The sequence below is a fragment of the Malurus melanocephalus genome, unplaced genomic scaffold, assembly GCF_030028575.1.
Source record: "Malurus melanocephalus ecotype Western Australia unplaced genomic scaffold, MMel_1.1 scaffold_272, whole genome shotgun sequence".
NCBI classification, from domain to species: Eukaryota; Metazoa; Chordata; class Aves; order Passeriformes; family Maluridae; genus Malurus; species Malurus melanocephalus.
Window position 1 is genome coordinate 596,391 of NW_026623504.1, and position 15,811 is coordinate 612,201.

General features: G+C 46.6%; 1 protein-coding gene across 1 annotated transcript; it reads right to left on the bottom strand.

The window, feature by feature from the left end:
* Positions 1-2,326: 2,326 nt before the first annotated feature.
* POF1B (POF1B actin binding protein) lies at positions 2,327-11,274 on the bottom strand (the record flags this gene model as incomplete). Its single annotated transcript, XM_057376174.1, is given in 14 exon segments — positions 2,327-2,379; positions 2,382-2,560; positions 2,650-2,723; positions 3,005-3,133; positions 3,744-3,854; positions 3,958-4,110; positions 4,242-4,355; positions 4,821-4,913; positions 6,238-6,312; positions 7,110-7,137; positions 8,014-8,144; positions 9,518-9,691; positions 10,729-10,830; positions 11,215-11,274. Coding segments are annotated over 14 exon segments (1,461 nt in total), but the record flags the coding sequence as incomplete, so codon positions are not given.
* Positions 11,275-15,811: the final 4,537 nt, after the last annotated feature.

Here is a 15,811-nt window from a genome sequence, read left to right on the forward strand (position 1 = left end):
CTTTTGATGACAGTGTAACTAAAATTATTAAACTGATCCTGTCAATGGAAGGACACCTTAACTGAGTGTAGATGTACCTTACAGTCACTGYTCTGCAGCAAGGAGGGTTGCTTTAGAATCTGTTTTAGAATAATTACTGAATTCAGGGGGCAAGGCACTTCTCACTCAAATGAGGCTATTTAACTAATTAAAGCCTCTTTCTGTAAAGCCAGGCTGAAGGGATGGACCAGGCTGGTGAAACTGCAGGCCCATCTAAGCCTGGACACACTCGATAAGCAGAGCAGGAGCAGGTTTTACTCGTGGCTCCTTCCCCAGGCCTGAACAGCACAAGGGCAGCTGGACATCCAGCATTACCTGAGGGATTCCTGGCAGCAGCAGCCAGAAAAGGGACCCAACCCCAGTCCTTCACCTGGAGCAGAAAAAGACCTCACCTAACCCAGCTTCCAGCCTTACAGATGTTCCCAGGACAGACAGACAATGATGCAGAGAGTTAGACTTGGGTTTATTTCATGGTTACACGTAGCCTCCAGCATTGTTTCCCCATTAAACATGGCCTAGGATCTATGTTACCTGTGAACAGAAATACATGGCTGCAGCAGGAAAGCAAAGCAAGAACCCCAYGATAAAAGAGCACCTTAGGATTGCATCCTTCAGACTTTCCCTGTGAGTCTCTGTGCTGTGTTGCTCAGACAACTACTGAATCATAAACACCAAATCAGTTTGAAAGAATTTCTGTGGTCCTGCAAGGWGCAGAAATTGCAAGTGGCAGGTTGGTCTGATAAGAAAATTTAGTCCATGAGTTATTTTCATACAAAGTTCTTCTATATAAAAATATACCAAGTTCTTGAAAATTTGAAGCACAGCAAATAAATACTTACAGCTGGTTTGGGGCTGAAAATACATCACCTCTGAGGTCAGAAAAGTTCTCTAAAATGAGCCTTGGCCCAGCCCTTCAATGAACTGGGTCCTGCTGGCATTTGCCAGGTCAGAGCTGGGTTGGAGTTGTGTGGCCTGGTGTGAGTTCTGTGCTTTGTGTCCGAGCTTCCCAGACAGAGGCAGGTGTAAGGGAAGAAGAAGTTTCCAGTGAGGTATTTTTGAAGTTCCCTGTACAGGCTTTTCCTGGGGTTGGTGTCACCTTCAGCCCATTACTCTGCACTGAAAGCAGCCATGGGAGGGGTGGGACTGACATCAGGGTCATTCCAGCTCTGAGCAGGAAGAGACAGAACATGGCTAAAAGGATGAAGAGGAAAAGGTTTAAGGTGTCTTCCTTTTGTCTTCTAGATTGCCTCAGGACTGGCTGAAGAACAGGAATTAGTCAAGAACAGCTGAAGTCCACAGAGGGATGGCATCCCACTCTTCTGAGGGAAAAGTGAGTCCTTAATGTTTTCCCAGCCTTCCTCACTATTAGACTGAACCTTTTTTGGATGCAGAAGAGCAGAAAGTAAAGCATTTTTAGTGGTTGTGAACTCCTTGGAGCAGCTCTGAGGGCTCAGAGGTTTCTTTCATTCCTAAAAGAAACAAGCAGCATGTTAGAAGAAATACACAAACTTCTGTCTGTTAGTAAACAAAACTACCTCCTGTAAAGCATTTCATTTAATTATCCACTTGTTTTCTCTCGTAAAGTGTCCAGGGGGACCAGTGAGCCTTTTCTCTGTACCAAACACTTTACTTTTTAATTTCTCTACTGATGTTTTATTTCTTGACATTTCACTAGGCTGCAATGCACTTGGGTGAGTTTTAGGGCACAGTATAAAACTGCTCTTTGCCAGTGACCTGAACTTTTTACTTTCTTAATCCTGCTGCAGGCAAGGTCCCTGTGGGGCACATGCCAGGTGTGTTCCCTGCATCTGCACCCGGACATTTCTGCAGCCCTTACCTTACAGCCAGACTTGGCACCAGAGCCCCTGCCTGTAACAGAAATAGCTTCTGCAGCCCTGTTTTCTATTTTTACTCTGAATCACTGCTTAAAATGTCACCACTCTTCTGCATTCCTGGGTTAGTCACTGTCCTGGCTCAAGGTGAGTTTCAGGGATGTGGTGCTTGGTGTGTTTTAGCAATAGCTTGGAGTCATTAATGCTCCTAATGCCGARGAGCACAACCCTCCCAAATCCCTCCTCAGCTGAGAGCACAGCAGGACAGTCCCTGCCTACCTGCCCGGTACAGCAACACCCCGAGGCCGCTGTTAGAGCAACGCTGCTGCTTTTGTTCAGGGTAATTACGTGCCAGAGAAAGCAACAAAAGCTTTTATTTGTACCACACCCACCAATTACTGCCTGCTCACCAAAGCCAGGACAGTTCCCTGGCTGCAGTCACTCACTTTGCTTTTTTGCAGTGAGTTAAATCACCACGAGGGCATCTCTGAGCTCTCAGTTTGGGAAATGCTTTGAAGTTAAATTGAACACTTAGGGATTGCAGAGGGAACAGTCCCTCTCCAGGTAAACTCACGTGTTTCCAGATCTCTCCAGTCCTCTCGATTACAATCGTTTGGGATTTATTGACAGGTGATGTCACCTTGTAGTCATCAGACAGGAGACCCAGAATAGGATACTGATTCCTGTACCTGYAGAGAGTTGAACAGGTTGCTTAAGAGAGYCTAAACAAAGGAAATTCCAAAKAATGTGTTTTTAAGARAGGTGAATAACATATTACTTTTTAGTGATGATGGCTGTCATCCCAGGGGACTGACTACTGGATAATTTCTCATGTTTCAGTCTGAAGAGCTCCTGAGAAAASCAAAAGTAAACATTGATGTGAAGTAATGTTTTCTGAAGTATCAGTTCAATAAAGTCACAGCAAAATATTTGCAGCAATTCCTCTCAAAGAACAGTTTGAAATTCTGCCCTTCCAGAATGCAGGCAGAGGAACAGCATTCAAATAAAACAAATCCTAAGCACCGTTCCTGAGCCAGGAGAGGACAGGACTTCCTGGTGAGGTTCCACCTACACAGTACACAAAGGCCTAAATACAAAAACCCTTAGAAGTGAAATAACTTGGATTATTTTACCTCTTGCTGTTGTTTAATACAAGCCTCTTTGTCCTCCAGCAGCGATGTCAGCTCGTGCAGCCTCATCTGCAAGTCACTGTTGCTTCCTTCTCTCCTGGTTATGTCCTGCTGGAACTGGCACAGCTGTGACTGCAGAACAAGGCAGAACTCTGAGCTGTGGGGGGCTCTGGGCAGGGCCCCTCAGCACCCACCCAGGGCTCCAGGAGTAGGATTTCATTCACGCTATCATCAGTGACACCCAGGGATTGCAGAGCCACACAGTCAGTTCAGGAAGTGCTAACTGGACTGAATTCTACCCAGTATTAATTTAATGATTTTATAATTCTAAAGCTAAACMAACACTGAACCAATTGATTTGGCTTCCAGAGTTCCAGCCACTGATTTTACCACTGATTTACATGAGTGACATTTTCTACATACAGCTGGGACTGGGATTTATTTGTGTTTCCTATTGAGTGTCCTTTGACTAATTTCTTGTGTTATCAGGACACCCAAAATTTCCCTTTCGGACAGCCTGCTAATCGGATTGATCCCTAATTTCTTCATGTAAGGAACTGTTGGGGAGTTTGAAAATCCCAGTTTTATGTTCTACTATAAGGGTTTTGAGCCATTGGCAGTGCCTATGAGTAAAGTAACTGCAGAAACAAAACACCCATAAAATGCCCATGGTAGATCTCTGCTGTTGGAGCTGCAGGAGCAGCTGTCCCCACACAGCCCCCAGTGCCAGCAGAGCCCTCACCCTGAGGCTGCGGATCTCCCKGTCCTTGTCCTCCCGCAGGTTGTTGATCATCTCCACGTAGCGGCTCGAGAGCTCGTCCGTCGTGGTCTGCAGGGTTGGGCTGGAGCAGCTCTGCAGCAAAGAACCAGATTTTATTGTACAAAGAGAGTTTCCATCGTTAGCTTTCCTCCCCTGCTCTGAGTCTGGGACTGCACCCAGCCAGGCCAGTCCTCACCTGCAGCTTGAGGCTCTGGATCTCCTGCTCCAGGGCTCTCTTGCCGTACTCCAGCTCCTTCAGCTGACACTCCTTGTCACCCTCGCTGAGCCGCAGGGACATGAGCTGTTCCTCCAGGGAGCGGCATCTGGCAGTGCTGTCCCTGAGCCCTTGCTGSAACGAGCACATGGAATTGCTCAGAGGAAGAACAGAACCACAGACAGCAGGCAGCAGTTACTCACAGTCCCCAAAAGCAGCAAACTGCCCCCATTTTGGAATGACACTGAAAATATTTCTAGATTCACCTGCTGCTGACGGTTGTTCTCYCTCAGAGAAGCCAACATTGTTTCATATTCTTTCACCTGACAATCCTTAAAAGCCAAATCCTTCCTCAGCAAGACATTGTCKGTTTCCAGCTTCTGCAGGACARAARKCAAAAGTTCACAGTCAAAAGCTACWATTTTTCAGTAAACTCTTCCCATAAAGTGCACCACACTCAGTCATWAGTAAAAGGATGTTTTAGAACTGAGAAAATGCTCAACTTTCTTGGGGTTTAGATACATAGCAGACACTATGGTGCCTGTGACTTTGTGCTGAGATCCCAGACACTGCACTTCCAGGCTGTCCCAGAAACATTGAAATGGAAGCCAACAAAAAAAAACCCAACCAACCAAAAAAAAACCCAACCAACCAAAAAAAACCACCCCAAAACTAAGCCCACTGCACAGACTCTTCATTCTCTGTTCAAGTTCAAAGTCCTCCCTAAATTCTGCATTTTACAGGACAGTGCTGTGACAGAGCAGYCACAGCCTGGAATGGCAGCCTTGGACTCCTGCTGCCAGCTGGGAACAGGATGAGCCCTGGGAATGAGGAACAGGACTTACCCCCAGGTCATCCTGCAAATGGCAGAGCTCTTCCCGCAGATTCTTGAACGTGGAAAGCACAAGTCTCAGGGATTTGTCTGATGTCGCTCTCATCTGGSAGGGGAGAAATTAAAAGGATAATTGGGATTAATTAGGGAGCTTTGTTTACAATATGTCTGACAAGAAGTAGAACAGAAACTGTTTTACAGCTGACAGTAACTTCAAAGGACGTGCAATGGTTTTAGAAGTGCCCACAGTTTCTACAAGAAACAGTTTCGTTGCACTTTGTTCTGCAAATGCCTATGTTTAATTTCTGCCTTGTAACACAGGACAAYGTTGTTAAAGTGGAAGGAACAACAGTAAGGAACTGCCTTTGTACACCAATAAAGGAAAAAATAAATGTGTTCATATTACACAGTTACTGTTGAGCTTTCAAAGCTTTGCACTTACACTGATTTTTAAAAGTTACTGCCCTACCTGAAAARGCACGGAGGAATGAGTCAAGTTTGAGATCTGGCAAAGCTTTAGGCTCAAGGGTGAGGGAATTTAATTAACATTTAAAAAAAATTAAATTAAAAAAGTTCATACAACCAGCTCCTCCCTTTAAAAGGAGTAAGATCCCAAAGATGAAAGGACAGTGTGCCAGTGTGAGGCCTGGGTGTTGATGTCCATCTTCCTTGTAAGAGAATAATAACAAGCACARAATAATTCCAGTTGGAAGGGCCTGGGTAGGTCAGTGCATGGCAGTTGTGAACTCAGACCAGGCTGCTCTTTCACCACTTCTTTTCAATGGAATTTTTTTACCAGGAAGCGATTCCAAGGTGCAGCTCCTGGGTAGAATCACCCTCCCCATACCTGAGGGAGCCCAGATCAGGACACTCCTGCTGAGGCTGCCCTGGATCCTGCTCTTACACACCTGCCTGCAAAGGCAGCTCTGAGTGCTGAGCTGTGCTTTTGGCATCTGCCAGCAAACAGAACCATTCCTGTTTTGGTTCAGGTGTAAAGGATTTTGTCCTCCTGGTCTGGTTCTTCAGCTCCCTCCCCACCCCTCCCTGCCCAGCCACGGGGTTGGGCTGGGAGCAGGTGGGATTCAGGCTTTGCTTGTGTTTCTAGCACCTCCTATTTGTGTTTAGTTTTTAAAGTAAAGCCTTAATACACAACAYAGAAAGATGAAAGGTCTCTGTTCTCCTGTCAGTGCTCAAAAGACGAGACAGTTTCCAGTGAAACTGCAGGAAAACCCCCGTGAAGCTCAGTTTAAAATACCCAGGTGGACTRTGGGTCCAGCTGGCACTTCCCTTCAAGCCATCCTTCCACCCCTTTTACTCTGAAAACAATGAAATCAGGGAATACAGGTGAAGTGTGTTGTGTACCAAGCCATTCCTGTGTGCAAGCCAACTCCCACTGCTCCCAGTTCCTACAGGCTCCCAAGCTCCCATACCTGGAGGAGATAACGAATCTGCTGCTTTGTTGCCTCAGACAGTCCTTTGGGAATTAATTCTTCAATATCTTCAGTCTAAGCAAAGAAGGGAGGAAAGGGGAGACATCTTGATTAAGGATTTTGCCTGGTAGATTGTAATGTGGTTTCGTCATTAATTACACAGCTCTGCCATGAAAAACATCCTTGTAACAAGGCAAATAAGAACAAAAATAGATCAAAGTCTATCCACAAAACTTCCAAAGTCTTTTATAGGTGGGTCATGTACAAAGTGAGATGAAGTGATATATGAAGCATATATTCAAATCCTTAAATTTAACATTTATTTTAAAAGCAGTATTMAAACCAATCCTCTCTCAGGGATTAACAGCTGATGCTAAAACTCCCAGCAAAGCCTTATATTTCTGACCAGTGAATGGGCTGTCAATAACCCCCAGATGACYGACAGGAGATGCTGCCAGAATTCAGTGGCATTTGCTTCCTGCAGGGGAACCCTGGACAGRGATTTCTGCCCCATTCACCCTGAATGCCTTCAAAGGTGCAACTTCACTGGCCAGGGATTGAAGGAGCCTTTGCAAAAAACCCCATTTTGAACATACAGGGACCTGTGCAAGTCGTTTCCCAGTGAACCCATTATTGGCACAGCAGGAAAGACTTCCAAAATTTGACTGTCACACTGGAATAATGCAAATTCTGTAAGTTTCCTTTTACTATTATCACATTTGCAAATACTTGCCTGGCAGTAGGTTTCAGGCTCTGAATGTTTTTAGCAAGCAGGAACTATTAACTAACAAATAWCAGCCTCCTGCATTTCAATTGGCTTGGCTTAATTTGCTTGAACCCCCCAGTGGTGTCAGGGGACACCCGGGCCTCACCTGGCACGTGAATTCGATGTCRTGGTTCCTGCAAAACACAAAATCCAAGGATCTGTTAGCACAAAGCTGCTTGAGAACTTTCAGAATTCATGCCCACATTTACCACTAAAAGATGATCTGGACAATACAGGGCAATGAAGAGTCACTGCCTTCCCTCTGAGGTGCCAGACAGTGAGTGAGTGACCTGTTGAACACCATTCAGGAAGGAGTTCAGCAGCACAGCTCACACAGGCTGACTCTCCCCAGTTCTTTGGGCACTTATCCCAATTATGGTCAGTTAGYCCAATTGCTTTCCTAATTGCCTGGGTAATGGTTTGCCCACAACTCTGCTGCAATACACTGCCCTTCTCCAAGTGTTGACCCGGCACTCTCAGGGTGTCTGTGATGGTTAAATTCCCCTTTTCCCCTGCTACAAGACCACTTTCCTTATTCASTGACCTTGGAAAGCACCAGACAAGACTGGGAGTGACTGGGAAGGAAGGGGGGAAGGTTGTGCAGGCACTGCCTGCATGACTCTCAATTCTTCCCACAGATGGTYTGCAGGGCTCTGCAGAAAACGAGCTTAATGTTCATTGTGTAGAGACTGAGCTTTGTGCCTGCTGGTGGCTGTCCTTGAATCCATGACACCACGTCACAACAGGACAGAGGAAATTYGGACATTTGGGTTGCATCTTCAGGACACAGCAATAGAATTGTGTCATGAGATACATGTCAGAGTGTTTCCTTGGCTGACAACATTTTTACATCCTCAGTTRCTTGCCAATCAGATGAATGTGCAAAACACCCAGTCAATTCTAACTGTCAGAAAGCAAAAAAGAGCACAACCAATTGAGAACCAGCCCTGTGCCCTCAGCTGTGCAGTGCTGGATGTCTGGGACGGCAATTCCAGACCCAGTGGCAGTACCTTGTGCCGATCTTCTCCACATGCTGCAGCAAGCAGCTGTACAGGTCGTTGCTCTTGCGGTGCAGCTCCGCCAGCAGCTCCCCGAAGAAGCGACAGTCCAACTGCTCAGGGCTGTCCTGGGGGCAGCTCCCCTGGAGGAAGGAGRCAAACAGGAGATCAGAACACAGCTCCCCTCTTTGGGATGCAGCTGAACGKGAAAATGTTACAGGTAGGATGGGTTTGGTCTGGCTGCTCTTTGCAATTTGTTTACGCCTTCCTTAGTAGTGAATCTTCCGCGTCTGCTGGTTTGCAATAAATTGAACAGAAAGGAATCACTGCTTTAGAAAAATAAAAAATGGGCAAAGCCTTTCTCCCACAGCAATGCCATCACATGGCATCAGCTCTGTGGGAGCAACAGCCCAAGCAGTGTCCCAAGCTGGCAGATGGGAGTGCCAGCTCTGGAAGGCTCCACACATTGAGGTCCCCAGGSTGTTTGTGTTTGTCCAAACACAAACCAAACACCAACTGGGTGCACAGGAGGGACCTGCTGCGCTCCCTCCCCAGCTGCAGGCACAATAGGAAACTCCTTTTGTGCTTCCAGTCAATCTATGTCAGCAACTTTTGCATCAAATGGAAATATATTTGAAGCCCTCGTGGATCAGGATAGGAGGAAAGGAATCCTGAGCTGCTGTTGCTGAGGTTATAATGCAATGTGTGATTTCTCCCAACAGGCTGTGCACCCCTCAGTCTCTGTGCACARCCTGACAGATAAAACCTGATGAACTGATGGGAAAAAAACAGACGAAACTAAACAATCCAGCAAGACCGAGCTCAGTTAAACACCACGGGCTGATCTCAGTCTGTGCTCATCTCTGCGACAACGAGTAATAAACACAACACCTCAAACAGCCCCATCCCATGGGACAGAGCCTTGGACAGCTCCAGACAGACACACAGACCCTGGGCTGGTACAAGTGTGAGGCGCTGAGAGTTCCAACAGAACCCCTGCAGACTGCAGACACCCAAACATTGCTGGAGCTCTGTCCGAGCTGAGCACAAACCCGGACAAGCCTCCAGCCCAGAGCTCTGTCCATTCCGAAAACAAACCTGGATGAGCCCCCAGCCCGGAGCTCTGTCCATCCCAAGCCCCCAGCCCGGAGCTCTGTCCATTCCAAGCCCCCAGCCCAGAGCTCTGTCCATCCCAAGCCCCCAGCCCGGAGCTCTGTCCGAGCCCCCAGCCCAGAGCTCTGTCCGAGCCCCCAGCCCCCCCGAGCCCCCAGCCCGGAGCTCTGTCCATCCCAAGCCCCCAGCCCGGAGCTCTGTCTGTTTTGAGCCCCCAGCCCAGAGATCTGTCCGTTCTGAGGCCCCAGTCCGGAGCTCTGTCCATCCCAAGCCCGCAGCCCTCACCAGCTCTGTCCATCCCAAGCCCCCATCCCGGAGCTCTGTCCATCCCAAGCCTGCAGCCCAGAGCTCTGTCCATCCCAAGCCCCCAGCCCAGGGCTCTGTCCGAGCCCCCAGGCCTCACCAGCTCTGCGGGGCCCGTGCCCCTCCTGGCCGTGTGTCCCCTGCCATCATCACTGCTCGGGCCCGGGCACAGCTCACAAACGCTGCCGGTCTGGGTCTGCTGGCAGCGCTGGGACACCGGGGCGGGCGGGCACGGCGAGCACGGCTCYGGCTGGCACAGCTGGAACTGCTTCTCCTGGGGACACAGATGGAGTGGTCAGTGCTGGCATGGGGAGCTCCAGTGTCCAGTGAAATGTGTCTGTCACTGGCGAGGCTGGAGATGGGTTCGGATGTTTTAATAATCCAAATAAAATTGCCCTTATTCCTAACCCAACCTGAGTTTGCCTCGCATTTTCACACTGCAGGGTTGTAATTCACCAATTTTCCCTCCAATTTCAGTAGTGAAAAGCACAGGAGAGACCCTTTCCCCAAGGCAGATGTCCCATTACACGAAAACATTTCCTTCAAATCTATGCTCCTGATTTGTCCTAAATCTAAACATACCCCAGGCAACAAAAACAGAGGTAAAACTATGGTTTCCAGGGCTAGACTCCACAATTTTTTATTCTTTTCTTTGCAAATCAACTGTAGAAAGAAAGAAACTATTATTTATATTTTTTTTTTCCTTTTCCACTTCAGAGACTGGAAATCACAGATAATTCAGCTGTCTAAAATCCAGAGTGCCATGAAAACTTCGGCTTTAAAAAGCAAAGTAAAAAAAAAACACAGGTAGATCACTCTGAGATATGCTAAATTTCAATGTTTTCTTCCTGKTGGAAATGTTTCAGAGCAATAAAACAGAGCAGTATTTTTGCTATTGGCAAAACACCAATTGTAAGATGAAATTCCAGACAGGTTTGCCAAACATTTTTTTTTCAAGAGCAAGTGTTTTTTTCTAAAAAGTTATCTTGGTTGTTCTGTTGTGAAACAACTGCAAGAAACAAATTCACAGTCACTATTCAGACAGAGACTGACAGTATCAGAGGTACAACAGCAGTTTTCATTGTTAGTTAATAATAAATTATTAGGAAAAATATGCAAACATTCCATCTTCTGCTCTCTTTAAATATTGTTTCATTTACTTTGAGAATGTGTGCTAGATCACAACAAGGCAGTTCTCAGGCTGACAGCCACTCCCAACAAAAACAAACAAAAAACTGGAACCAGAAACATCAATTTCCTGATACCACCTCAATTTTCTTTTTGCAATAGATAATACAAACACAAACTTACTTGGAGGGGATTTAACAGCTCATATTTCCTTATTGTTTTTTCATAGATGACATTATTTCCAGGACTGAAACTGGCCCCTCTAAGGAAAGGGGATAATGGCTCCTGTAAAACACATAAATAAAAACATCAGTAAATCTTGTCAAACTCAGAATTAGTGTATTTTTGACTAAAAAGAGATCATTTAAAGACATGTGAGATGTCCTTTGGGATGTGTATATGTGAGTGTGTGTTCATTTGGAAACCAAGTGGCTGTGCTTGAATAGGGAGTATGTGAAATAAGTACAGTAGAAATAGTAATTAATCAATATTAATAAGGATGTAATTGCTGAAAGGTGGGAGCCTGACCAGCCATTCTGTGGTTTTCAATCCCTCATAATTCCACCTCTCAGCATCAGAGGTGTGAGCTGTGTGATCCCACAGTGTTTATCATCCCCAGAGGAGGCAGCTGGGGAAGGAACTGAGGCAATTCCATCCTGGACTCCCTACCTGATCCGGATTCTCAATAATGATCCTTCGAATGGTGCCCTGCAAGGAAGGAAAAAAGGTTCAGAGATTACTACATTTCAGCCTCTTCCATCTCTTCAGACAGAGCTCAGGCCTTCATGGATTCCCAAAGGAATCTCAGTATGGACACTGGCAGTAAATACACTGGGATCCGCTGGATTTTACTTAAATTCACAAATGAATGGGCTCAGGAGCTGCTCAGCAATCCACAGGGTGACACCCAGTTCATACAACTCCACAGCTGCCACCTGTGGGAATGATGCCCACATGGAGCCTCTGCACATTCCTGAATGAAAAATGAGATKTGTCTCTGAATTACAGAAATCTGTCCCTGGCAGCAGCTTTGTTTTCAAACAGATTTCTTCAGGCTTTGCCGCAGCACTGTCCACAAGCAATTGCAGACTCTGTCCTCCACCAGCTCTAACAAATCACACATCGCTTCAAATCTTCACTGACARCTCTTTAYCCAAACAAGCAGAATTCCCCCTGAATCCAATCTGAGGACTGGGCAATTTGTCAGTTTGCAGCACGCTGTTTATCCTCTTTCACAGCACAAACCTCCAATTTCCATAATGAATCATTTCTTCCCCAAACCCAGGGGGAAGTTTATGTTGCTGCAGCTCAATCTCAGACACATTCTCAGCCAGGTGAGAGCAGCTCTGAAGTAGGTCAGCTTTCCTGTCAACTGTTGCATAAATTCAGGAAGCCTGGAGCAGTTTTCCAAACCTCCCAGGAGCAAATCATAACAGCAGCAGGAAAGAGARACAAAAGTGGAAAAGAAACCGTTTTTGCAGCGAAGTAATTGAGACATTTCAACATTAAAACTGCTGCAGAAACTTAGGGAGCTGCACCCTGTGTGCCARCAGGACACAACACCGAGAAGAAACAGCACAGAGGTGGGACCCAGCCCTGCATCACTGACACCTGCAGAGCTGGAACTAAAAACTAAAATACTCAGCAAAAGAAGGCCACTGGTCCTTCCTTCACCCTGGTGTCACACAGGCACAGCCTGATCCCAGTGTCCTTGCTGGAGCTGTGACACCAGAGAGCCATGGGACAGCAGGGAGGGCTCCATCCTGAGCTGGCAGAGCAGCACAGGGACAACACACTGCCATTGTGTGACACTGAAGAACWGCTTTGGAATTCCCTGAGAAGCTGGACAAAACTGCCAGGACTAAATCACAGGGCTATTGGGTACCTAAATCACAGTTTAGAGAGGACAACACATCCAGGGTGTTCTGGAGGAATAAACCCACAACGGAGCAGTCTGGAGCATTTTAAGTTTCAACAGACCTTTACAATATTCACAAGGACAGCCTCACTGAATATGCAGTATTATACAGAAYCTAAGAATGCTTTGCCTGGACGAAATTATGCTTATTTTTGAGATACCCAAACTCTTTCATTTTCAAAGAACTACTTTACAAACACAGATTTGCCTGCTCTTTCTCCCATTCCAGCCAAGCAGGCTGGACTGGCACAGGCTGGGAGGGGACCAAGAGGCAGAAATGCAGTGTCTGTGCCAGCCTGGATTGCCCACACACAGCTCCTGTGCCACCTCCACGGCCTCTGGAGCTGTCCCCCAGCTGTGGGGACACTGCCATGGAAAGGGATCTCAGGCTATTTCCATTTTCCAGCACTCCTGAGGGGCACAGCTCAGGCTTCTCTCTCAGTGCAGTCAGCAGAATGCAGTGTTTGGAGAAGCAGGATTTTCCAGCTGGGAGAAGGAAGGGGAAGGTGGGATTCCACAGCAAAAGCCCAGTGCTTTTGTGGGTTTCAGTGGCATGACTGGGCTTGGAATTCCTAACAGCCTGACCAGTCAGTCTGGGTCTAGTCTACAGAATCAGAGAAAGGTTTGGKTTGGAAGGGACCTTAAAGTTCTTTCCAKTCYAACCCCCTGCCATGGGGKTTATAAGGAGAATTTCAAAAGGTACGACTAAAATTTCCATAAATATTTTGCTAGCTGTTAAGATCGTAAAATAAGATTTTAGAATAAGCATTTGATACACTTTACTGTGTGCCAATTTTATGCMGAAGCAATCAGCCCACTCACTTTTRTTTCAACAGGTTCCCCTTGGCTTCAGCCAAGCCAGAGATGAAGGTGAGAATTTCATCTATGTCARAGGCCTTTATCCACCACACATTGTCTTGCTAATTACAAGCAATCCAGTCATCTGATCATAATTTACGAGTTCCAGTTGGCAGGTGAAATGGGGAAATGGCAGGCTGTGTTTGAGRGCTGTTACAATACCGACCAACCCTAAAGCTGGTTAATATTACACCATTTCCATGGAAGCCTCTGCACGTCACAGAACTAAGCCTGACCCCAAAAACACCCGACTCCCTAAAATCCTCACATGGACACAGGACCCTGCAAAGCTGTCAGGGTTTTGCCCTCTGCAAACATCTTGCATGTGCCACTTCATGTATTTCATACACATAAGCCACACTGAAAGGGAATTTATTCTAAACACTTCTCATTTARATCAAGCAGAGCAAAATTTGCTGTGAATTACTCCAAGGACAAAACAAAGTTACACCAAGAAAGTAAAAAAACCCCTGAATCCTGTAACACAAAAGGATCATCCCATGTACTCTGTCCATACAACAGTTTCATATTTCCCTCCCTACAGCTTTTCTTAAAAGAACATAAACACAAGAGCACAGCCCAACCCCATGAATGAAGACCAGCACTGTATCAACAGGGATGCAGATTTCTGTTATTGTTAATCCACAAAAGCTCTGCAGAAGCAAATGAAATCTTGCTCAAGGACAGCCCTTGCTTTACCAGCAGCTCAAAGCTGAAATTGCAGCTCTGGGCTTCCAGTAACSCCAAATTCTCTACAATAAACACGGCTGTGAGTTCGGAATCGGTCCATTATTCACTTTACACAATCAGCTCAAAGGGCACCTGATCCACTCTTCGGGAATGTCCTACACCCCTCCCAGGGCTTCTCTCTGGCAACTCCCATTCAGCACTAAGTGTGCCACTTCTGCCTCCTCCCAGCTGACTTCCCTGTTTGGTACTCTTTTCTGCTTTAATAACTTCCTAATAACCGGGATTAGGCGCCTTCCTTCTCCACCACTGAAACTGCAACCCACACAGAGCCCGACTGAGCTACACCCTCTTGACTTTAAAGTCTCGTCCAGCAAAACACTTCAGCAAGAAATTAGTTTTCATCAGCAGGAYGTAATGGATTCAGTGACTACAGCAGATGTTGAAAATTAAACATCCTCCATAGAKCAGCGACAGCATTTGAGTCTGTAATCCTTGTTCACGTACTTATCTAGGCAGAGGCAGCCTGGGACTGCAGTGTTTATGCCAATGAATATTTAATTAATTAACTGCAATTCAGACTATCATCCAGCCTAGCTGAGCAGATCACTTATCTGGGAGGTGAGAGACCTGTGTTTACACTCCTGCCCTACATCTTGCAAAAGAGRATGAACAACTTGGACGCAGAGGGAATGGCTCTGCCATAACCAYCTCCTACAAAGCCATTATCATCACAGACTCGTTCAGGTCAGAAAARCCCACCAAGAACATCGAGTCCAACCATTCCCCAGCGCTGCCACAGCCACCACTCCACCATGTCCTCAARTGCCACATCCACACTTCATTAAACRCTTCCAGGGATGGTGACTCCACCACTTCCCTGGCCATTGTGTTTCAATGTCTAACCATCTGTTCCATGAAGAAAGTTTTCCTAATATCCAATCTAAACTTCCACAAATACAACTCGAGGCKGTTTCCTCTTGTCCTTCCCAGGATTTACATAAACCGTCCCGGAGAGGAAGGCAGCCCTCAAACTATGCAAACACTGCTTTGAAAGGAATTCAAATCTTGTATTGGTCTTAATCCAGGTTCTTTTTGACAGGTAAATATAACACRGGAAATACAATTCAGTAAGAGCTCATCTTGCAACAAATGTATGTTGCCGTTAGAGTAAGGCAGAGCAATCCTACGGATGTTAGCAATATTCTGCTGTATGAGGAAAAAATTGTTTGAGAATAAATTCTGATCTCCTTTTCTAGATTTGTAGTCAAATCTGCTCTTAAGATACTGGTTTCTAGTTTTAACATACCAGTTGCATGTGCTAAAATGACATTAAATTCCACCGATACTTTCAAGCCATGCCTTGAACACACACAYAACAAACCTGCCGAACTGCATTGTGAGAGCTTTCCAAGCCCAGCTCCAACCCCTAACTCAGATCTTACTAAGCACCATCGATTCAAAGAGAACTAATGAGCACAGAGGCTTCGTGTTCTATTCACACGAGCAGCAGAGCCGCGCCGGTGACATCCCATGGTGGGACGGGAGCACCAGCCTGTTGCTGTGCCGGGACAGAACCAGCAAAAACAGGGCTTTGCCTTCAAAGGACACGGTGACACCGCGCTGGGGCCGGATCAGTGACCGCATCCCTGCCCGGCACAGCCCGTTTCTCTCTTTTATACAGAGAAACACGCGGGGCGAGCGGAGGGGCCGGGGCTGTATCCATCCCAGCCCTGGGGGAGCCCGGCACGACCCTCTGAGCCTGCGAACCGCAGCTCCAGGGCTCGGGCTCCGGCTTCTCTC